The sequence below is a fragment of the Malania oleifera genome, chromosome 1, assembly GCF_029873635.1.
Source record: "Malania oleifera isolate guangnan ecotype guangnan chromosome 1, ASM2987363v1, whole genome shotgun sequence".
NCBI classification, from domain to species: Eukaryota; Viridiplantae; Streptophyta; class Magnoliopsida; order Santalales; family Ximeniaceae; genus Malania; species Malania oleifera.
Genome location: NC_080417.1, coordinates 10,288,189 through 10,297,840, shown reverse-complemented (window position 1 = coordinate 10,297,840; position 9,652 = coordinate 10,288,189). Strand labels below are relative to the sequence as shown.

The 9,652-nt window shown below is 38.0% G+C and overlaps 1 protein-coding gene across 1 annotated transcript; it reads left to right on the top strand.

The window, feature by feature from the left end:
* Nucleotides 1-6,533: 6,533 nt before the first annotated feature.
* LOC131157875 (transcription factor bHLH18-like) lies at nt 6,534-8,893 on the top strand. Its single transcript, XM_058112308.1, has 4 exons — nt 6,534-6,943; nt 7,237-7,863; nt 8,000-8,374; nt 8,481-8,893. Exons 1-4 carry the CDS (start codon nt 6,905-6,907, stop codon nt 8,544-8,546), a joined length of 1,107 nt encoding a protein of 368 aa, XP_057968291.1. The 5' UTR covers nt 6,534-6,904; the 3' UTR covers nt 8,547-8,893.
* Nucleotides 8,894-9,652: the final 759 nt, after the last annotated feature.

The following is a 9,652-nucleotide window of genomic DNA, read 5'->3' as shown; positions in this document are numbered from 1 at the left end:
GGAGAATTTGAGGGAAGAAGAGAGGGAGAGAGGAGGAGAGACTAGGGAAAAGATAGATAAAAGAGAAAAAAGAGAAGGGAAAAGGTGTATTCGGAGAAGAGCCAAAAACCAGAAAGCAAAAGGCAAAGGAAAAAAAACGGGGAAAGGAGAGGAACCCGCAGGGGCTGTCCCTAGACCCGGATAGCACTGACCCGACCCGGCCATGCATGGCCGGGTCACATAAAATATTCATTAAAATATATTTTTTTATTTTCTCATTTTATTTGTTCTCTGTTCATCGCAAATCTGACTCTTCTGAAGCCTATTTCTCACAAAACTCAAAACACCAAAGTTGTAGATAATCCTTTCCTCTTTCTCTAGAAATTTGAATCGTCTCGATCAAAGTTTAGACATAAAAGTTATGCATAAAATACGAACAGGTGTCGATTTTGGTTCTCGGGAATTTTCCTACAACAAAAAATTACCAAAACTTCATAAATAGTGTAATAAAGTTCAAGAATGATGATTTTGACACTTTATTAAAATATTAGATAATTTTGGACATTTAATTAAAAATATAAACCATAAAACCCGGGTTAAGATGCCCAATTACGCAGTTTTGACGCATAATCAAAATCATATATAAATATATTTATTTTCCTAAAATCAAATGCTGTAACAATATACATATTTTTTATAAAATTACTAGTTTAGTTTATCCCCTTACCTGAGTCCTGAAAAGCCCCTAAAACAAATAGCCTCGCACCCGTAGGGTTCCCCGTTCAACACCCTGAAAAGAACATTCCCCAGCACTAAAGTTCAGTATTTCTACCCATACTACACTTTCTACAACTATCAAATAGCCAAATATTGAGTAGAAAGTCTTACTTTGGATTTGGGATGGTTTTCAACTCAGCCCCACCGATGATCCACTCCGGTAAACTTGGAGAGAACTTCTCCAGAAGCATCATGGTGGCTTCATATCATCGAACCAGCGAGAATCCGGCCTGAGATCGTAGAGAGAAGGTAGGAGGGGCATAGAGAAGAGAGAAAGAGAGATGTTTGCGCAAGATTTCGATCAAAAATGAAAGTTGGCCCTATTTATACACTAGGCTTCATTGACGAGCCACGTCACCTCGTCAACGAGGTCAACAGGAAATTCGTCAATGAAATTCAGAGTCGCCCAAAAATTCTCTTGGTATTTTCTCGTCGACGATACATATCCTCTTCGACGAGACCCTGTGTTATCCTCATCGATGAATCCCCTATATTCGTCGATGCACGTTTGTTGACGAAATCTGCTGCCTCCTTCTGTTTCTGTTTTCATTTCTATTTTCTCTCTCTCTGTTATTATTTAAATTACCATAATTTCTCCTGGGTCACTACAACTCAAAAGTTTGGTTTGACAAAAGCTCATTTAGGTTTGTTCATTATATAAATTTGTGCTTCTTAAACCCAAATTTGTGGCTTGCTTAATAAGTGAGCTGAACCTAAACATGAATGGGCTCAACTCGTGAGTGGCTTGATTATATGCTCAGTTTGGGTTCGTTAAACAGGCTTTAATTATAGCTATTTAGGTGCTAATTTAATAAGTTCAAGATAAACTGTAGCGTGTTAAAAAGTAAAGAATGCTTGTGCATAAGATTATTTCACTACAAAAAATCAGGGTATTAGTGAAGGATCAAAATTAGTGATGAATTTATGAATATTAGTGGCGGTTTTAAAATAGTTGCTATATCTACCATTACTACTAACTTTAGGTGGCAAATTTAATAATGGAGTATTAGTGACGGATTATAACCGTCACTATAAATTTTAGATCAACTCAACTCAAATTCGTCACTAATAGTAGGGTATTAGTGAAGGATTCAAATTCGTCGCTAATAGTAAGGGAAACAGACCCAACTGACGAGCACGGCTCGTGAGGCCAACAACAGCCCAGCAAATGAGCACAATTCATTAGGCTAAATAGGCCCAACTGACGAGCACGACTTGTGAGGCCAAGAACAACCCAGCAAATGAGCATGACTCATTAGGAAAAACATGCCCAACTAACGAGCATGGCTCATGAGGCCAAGAACAGCCCAACAAATAAGCACAACTCATTAGGAGAAATAGGCCCACTTGACGAGCAAGGCTCGTAAGGCCAAGAACAGACCAGCAAATGAGCACGACTCATTAGGCAAAACAGGCCCAACGGACAAGCACAGCTCGTGAAAACAACAACAACCCAGCCAAGAGGTCTACTCGGCAAAAGTGCTCAATGATCCTGTTCGGCAAATTTTCTCCTTGAGACAATTCAGCAAGATCTCCTCAGCAAAAGTGCTCAATGAGGCAGCTCGGCAAGGCCTGCTCGGCTAAAAAGCTCAATGTCACAACTTAGCAAGATTTGCTCAGAAAAAGGGGCTTAATGAGACAGCTCAGCAAGTTTGCTCCTTGCAGCAGCTCGGCAAGACCTACTCGGAAAATTTGCTCCTTGAGATAGCTCGGCAAGCCCAGCTCGACAAATATGCTCTTTGAGACAACTCGACAAGGTCTTCTCGGCGAAAGTGCTCAATGAGGCTGCTCGACAAGGCCTGCTTGGTTAAAAAGCTTAATGTATCAACACGGTAAGATCTGCTCGGCAAAAGGGACTTAATGAGGCATCTTGACAATTTTGCTCCCTACAGCAGCTCGACAAGACCTGCCCGGTAAAAAGTGCTGCATGAAACAGCTCGATAAGATCAGCTCGGCTCGGAGCATCAGCTTGGCAAAAGCGTTCCATGAAGCAGCTCGACAAGACCAGCTCGGCTCGGAGCATTAGCTCGGTAAAAAAAAAAAAAAAGGAGCATTATATATATATATATATATATATATATATATATTCTGAAGATAAGGGGGAAAATGCGGATACAACAACTTTTCAAAATTTCATCCAGAAATTTGAAACTGAGGGGGGGACAACTGATATGCCCAAAATAAACCAGCCAATAAGAGTAAGTCAACACCTAGCCCGTACCCCCCCCCCCAAGTCAAACCTTCTAACGAGAGCAATTAACTCCAACCCAATAAAGAGGATGAGAGATCCCAACAGTGGCTTAAATAGTCGAGTGATGCGCGTGAACACTTCATGACCCAGGAGCGATTCACACCCTTGCGCAATAAAGATGGATCAACCAAGTATGAACTCGAACCCCTATAAGAAGGGATGTGGGGAAGAAGCCAAGGTAAGTCATTCAACCCATTCTACTGTTGCATTCGGCCTTTTCAGAGCGTTCCACTCACTTAGGCATCGGAGTGATCCCCCAGAGTACACCCCGGGTCCTCCAAGTCTTTCTGTTTCCATATTTTTTATGCCACCAGAGATCTGGGAGCAACCTTATTAGTCATTACCGATTTTTTCCCGCAACAAAGACGAAATGTGAAAAAATAAAAAGCACCTGCTCGATCATACTCACCCTAATTTCCTTGTTACTCATCATTCCTACAAAAACTTGAATGCTAAAAGCTCGATCATTCCATTCAAAAAGAAATCAAGTATTGCAATTACTAATAAGCCAGGAAAACACCTGAGCAATTATATCACATCAAAACAATTTCATATGCAATTAAAATTCAAGAAAATGGACAAAATTAACTCAACAATAAAAAGATTTCACAGTAATGAATTTTTGGTTGAGCACAATCAACTGCAATTTAATTTATTGAGATGACAACGACTTCCGAATCAAGAGAAGAATAGGGAAATATAGTCAGTATTTAACTTTAAAAAACAGAGTAGATTTCAACCAAAAAACATGAAGTATAACTGGCTTCATCTATATATGTATCATGGCCGTCTAAGTCTCCAGGTTTCAACCAAAGTAAAGCGACCTGTGCAAGGCCGCATTCATCGAACGCTGGTGCCCGCACTTCAGCAGCAGGACACAGCGCCCACTTCTAACATTCACTCATCTATTTGGAAAATCCGCGTGAGAGAGAGGGGTCATGGAAAGAACCAGAGACACCAAAGAGAAAAAGAGAAAAAAGACAGAAGAGTCATACCTCTTCGCAGACGCAACACGCCTCTCTGCCGACGTCGGCAGTCGGCGCTACTTCCAAGCGAAAGAAAGAGAAATTAGGCTGAATTTGTGGCTTATTCCACAGCGCCGCCACACACTGTAGAGCCCACCAATCTCACAAGCTCAACATCGGATTCTAGCTGCTTATAGAGGTTCACATAGGTGGCTCTGATGGGGACCCTAACATTGTTGACACAGCTCGATATGCAGGTCGAACTCATTCTCAATCTAAAATGATTGATTTATGGTTCAATCAAAGCAAGATTCTGAGAGAGTTGAAGACTCTTTGACTTTGGGGCTATTTTGATGTTTGTGGAGTGAATGAGGAGAAAGGGAAAGAAATTAGGGATCCGGAGGAGGGAAAGGAGGGAGGATTGCAAGGAAAGGATTTCGGGAAATCTGCAAGGGTTTAAGGTAGACTATTAGTGACGAACCTTGAACCATCACTAATACCTCATTATTAGTGACGAATTCTTCAAATTCGTCACTAATACTTTGAAATATCTTTTTTATATTTCTTTTAAATAAAAGAAGTATTAGTGACGGTTCCCAAGTCCGTCACTAATAAGGGGCTAATAGTGACAAATCTTCAAATCAATCACTAATGCTTTAAACTTTAAATTTTTTTTTTTTTAAAGGAAGTATTATTGACGGTTCTCAAATCCGTCACTAAGAAGGGACCAATAGTGACGAAATTGTAAATTCGTCACTAATAGTCTGAACTTAAATTTTTTTTATTTTTTATTTAAAAAAGGAAATATTAGTGACGGTTCTCAAATCATTCACTAATAAAGGGCTAATAGTGATGAATCTTCAAATTCATCACTAATACTCTAAAATAATTTTTTTAAATAAAAGAAATATTAGTGACGGTTCCCAAATCTGTCACTAATAAAGGGCTAATAGTGACGAATCTTCAAATTCGTCACTAATACTCCAAACTTAAAATTTTTTATTTTTTTTAAAGGAAGTATTAGTGATGGTTCTTAAATCCGTCATTAATAAGGGACTAATAGTGATGAATTTGTAAATTCGTCACTAATACTCTGAACTTAAATTTTTTTATTTTTTTTTTAAAAGGAAGTATTAGTGACGGTTCTCAAACTTGTCACTAATAAGTGACCAATAGTGACGAATTTGTAAATTCATCACTAATACTCTCAACTTAAAATTATTATTATTATTTTTTTTAAATGAAGTATTATTGACAGTTCTTAAATTTGTCACTAATAAGGGACCAATAGCAAATTCGTCACTAATACTCTGAACTTATTTTTTTTTTTTAAAGGAAGTATTAGTGATAGTTTTCAAATCCGTTACTAATAAGGAGTTAATAGTGACTTATCTTCAAATTCGTCACTAATATTTTGAACTTAAATTTTTTATTTTTTTTAAATAATAGTAGTGACGGTTATTTAATCGTCACTAATGTTTATTATTTAGTGACGGATTTAATTTGTCACTAATACTGCATAAATCGTCATTAATATTTTCCCGAAATAATTTATGCGCGAAAAATGTTTTCACGCAATATTTTTTTATTTTTAATGACGAAACTATTAGTGACGAATTGAATTTCGTCACTAATAGTGCTGTATTAGTAACAGTTACTAATATCGTCACTAATACCCTACTATTAGTGATGAATTTGAATCCTTCACTAATAATTTCGTCACTAAAAACTAGTTTTTTAGTAGTATTTAACTCAAACTTCATAACCTTGATTTAGTGATAGGACTAATGTTCAAAGTCAATAAGCTAGTTGGGTGGGGCAAAAAAACTTTAAAGCAATATTAGTAAGAGTCTATTTTCAATTTTTTTTTGTCTAAAAAATTTCAAGGTGAGTGGTTCTAAAATAACCAAATCATTAGTAAGCATCTTAGTAGTTCGATTCGGTAAGGACTCGCGAACTCATTCATTTGCATAATAAATAAGTTTGAGCAACTATATTAAAAAACTTTATCGAAGCTTAAGTTGAGTTCAAGCTTAGTTAAAAATTTAATAAACAAACTTGAACATAACAAAACTCGACTTGACCCTTATTCGTTTGTAACCGTACCTATATATGAGATTTATCTTTAGTGCCTTTTTAGAGAAATTTCAGAATACATTTCTCGAGAAGGCCACGAACCCCGAGCCTACAATGAAGTAATGAACTAACAAATAAAAGAAAAAAAAAAAACCCTCATTAGCAAAACTAAAAAATATTGTTGCCCAAACACTACATATAGTACAACCTTTAATATGACAATAATAGCATCAAATTAGACAAATAATATTATTCTAAAAGGGCAAAAAAAAAAAAAAAAGCAATGGAAATGAATTGTTTATGATATAAAAATGAGAACTAAAGATTGCAATCTCTCAAAGCCAGAGATGCTCCTCATAACACGTGGGAGTTATTTGATTAATAGAAATGGGAGAATCATGATATCAATAATGGTATTGTTGGACACACAATATCACGGCTCTCATAAATCAATAAATAAACAAATAAAATATAAATGAGTGAATGAATGACTGAATAATTATTGGTTTGGCTGTGTATTAATTATTATTATTGAATGCAATTGTGGCCAGCTGACTAAAGGAGACGCTATGTAGCCAGTAGCTTGAAGTGGACAAGATACAGCGGCCACGGCTGAACCAAAATTCTTTTCTTGATATTTCCATGCTTCCCATGTGCGCTCGACATTTCCCTTCCCGCCCAACGCGCCGACGCAGCTATAAAAGCAGAGTCTCCTTCACTCACCCAGTAAAGAGAGAGCTCAGATCCTTCTTTGACGGTGATCTCCATCATTCAATCCGAATTCTGAAATCTGAAACAATCCTTCTCCGCCATTGTTGAGGGAGTGATCGAGATAGAGAGAGCAGCTAGTTACGTGATGGACACCTGCTCATCAATGTCATGGCTATCCGAACTGGTAAGGCTGCTCGGCTTTTGCCTCAGCTGTTCTAGTTTGTGCCCTGTTTCTGTTTCTTTCCCTGTTTCTGATTTCTCTGTTTCGGTTCGTTAGCAGCTTGTTGACCCGAACTAAAAAAGAAAAGAAAAGATAAGAAAAGAGAAGAAAAGAAACCTACGAACGCTTATGTGTTAATTAATTATTCATTCTGAAGAAGCGAAGAAGTTGTAAACAAAGCGAAAACACCTTTTTGAAGCTACTTTTTTTTGTTTTTTTGAGAGAAGAAATATTAATGTTTGAGTGCAACTTAACAGGAAATGGAGGATCCCATGTTTTTTCATCAATTCAAAATGGATTCTGCCGAGGAGTTCATCACGCAGAACATAGAAGCTGCGCTCGGTGAGGAGTTTCAGCACTCTTTCTCGTCGGAGAGCGAGTCCTCTTCGCCAGCCGTGATCCCGATCAGCGCCAACTCCCCCGTGGCTTCTAGCTTTCCGGCCATGGAAGTGTCGCAGACTATCTCCGACGAGAGACCCAGAAAGCAGCACAAGCCCAACAATCATTCTCATTGCCACAACCCTCATTACGCATCGAACCCTCACGAGCCCTCTTTGTTTCCCCTCATTCTCTCATTTGGCAACTCAAATCTACCAAGTAACACTCAGCGATCCCACGGGGATTTGCAGAGCACCACCAGTTACCAGGAGTACGACGCAATGTCTCCAGAGGACCTTAATTTCTTGTCTGATGTTTTGGTTTCGTCTAAAGGCTCTTCGCATAAGAACCAAGAGCCGGCACCGAAATCTACTCAAGGAACCAAGAGATCGTCCACGAAACCGCCATCGCACTCACGGGATCACATCATAGCGGAGAGATTGAGAAGAGAAAAGCTCAGTCAGCAGTTCATAGCTTTATCCGCCATTGTCCCTGGCCTCAAAAAGGTACTCTTCTTTTTGGAAAAAACTGATCTGCACTTTTTCTATCTGGGTAAATTTCAATGAATTAGATTTTATAGAATCAAAAGCGCTTAGATTTTTTATTCTTAGTTTATAATCTGGGTATGAATTGTTGATGCAGGTGGACAAAACTTCAGTGCTGGGAGAGGCGATCAAGTACATGAAACAGTTGCAGGAAAGAGTGAAAAAATTAGAGGAACAGAGTGCGAAGAAGCCCGTCGAATCGGTGGTGATAGTGAAGAAATCACAAATCATAGTTGAAGATCAGGGGGACTGTTCCTCCAACGAGGACTTCGCCGGCACCTCCGACGAGCAGCTGCCCGAAATCGAAGCCAGAATCTCCGGCATGAGCGTGCTCCTGAGGATTCACTGCGAAAAACAGAAAGGGGTTCTGGTGAAAATGCTCACCGAGATGGAGAAGCTAAATCTAATCGTCATCAACACCAGCGTTGCCCCATTTGGGGATTCCGCTCTCGACATAACCATCATCGCCCAGGTGATTTTCATTTTCTGCACTGAAAATATAAATTCAAGTGAAACTTTATCTAAATTTAGAGAAAAAAAACTTAAGATTAAAGCGGGGTTGTTCTTGTTTTTGGCAGATGGAAAACGACCTTTGTATAGCGACGCAAGATCTTGTAAGAGCACTCCGTTCGGCTTTTCGGTAGATCGTCCGAATCCAAAGCGGGAGTTTCTAGTTTTTCAATTGTAATCACAGTATTTCTCCGTCCGTCAAAGAGGTATATCAATAAATAAGTGGATGTGCCATCCTTCGTTGGAAAAAAAAAAAAAAAGAACTCTGGGCATTTTGACGCTTCACAATCACAGGAGACTAACAGTAGCTGAGTCAAGCACGCCAGTTGCCGAGTCTGGTTAAATTTTCTGGGATCAAGCATGATGTATTTAAGCAAACATTTCTAACCGAGTTAGGTGTTTAGAAATTATTCGACTGATCAATTTTCAATTAAATCCTTTCGCTGTCACAATAAACAACTCACTTTTTGCTCTTTAAAAATTCTGTGCATTTATATGGATTTTCGATTTATGTATTATCAGATTGCCTCTTGAAATGTCATATTATCAAAAAAGTTAATATTTGTATTATTTCTTATTTACGAGCATAAATTTAAAAAAAAAAAAATTTATTTAGAGAATCACAAGGAGGGGTGATTACAGGCTGCCAAAAATTTATGGGGTCGGGGGTTTAGGGTTTAGTGGGAAGCAGCGCCTGTGAGGTGAAGGGGGGCAGCTCATGAAGCTGCTTCATGAGATTGACCCTTTGCCCTTACTTACCATTAACCACATATTATAAAAATGCACCCCTCACCTTTGACATAAAGTATAGGGAATGATTGCGAAGAGCTTTTGCAAAGGTTCCTTCTTCTTATTGCCAGAATTCACATTTCCAAGAAAGATTTATTTTTTAAGCCAAGTTAGTACTAAATTAGCAGGTAGCAAGAATTATTGAATTTGTTCAGCGGGATTCTTTCAAGTAATGTGAAGTTGGATTTTAGTGAGACCCCAAAATTGCATGGTCCATTTCTTATTTATCGTTTATCTAGCAAATATTGGGTAATGTTAATGTTTTCATCATTCGATTTGGAATCGTTGGCTGGTCCGAAGGGTGGGTTTGCCCATATTGGAGTTTCAAATAATAATAATAATAATAATAATAATAATAATAATTATTATTATTATTATTATTATTATTAGATTTGAAAGGTGGTAAAATTGATTTGAGCAAATCTTAGAAATAGAGGCCATTTTAGTAATA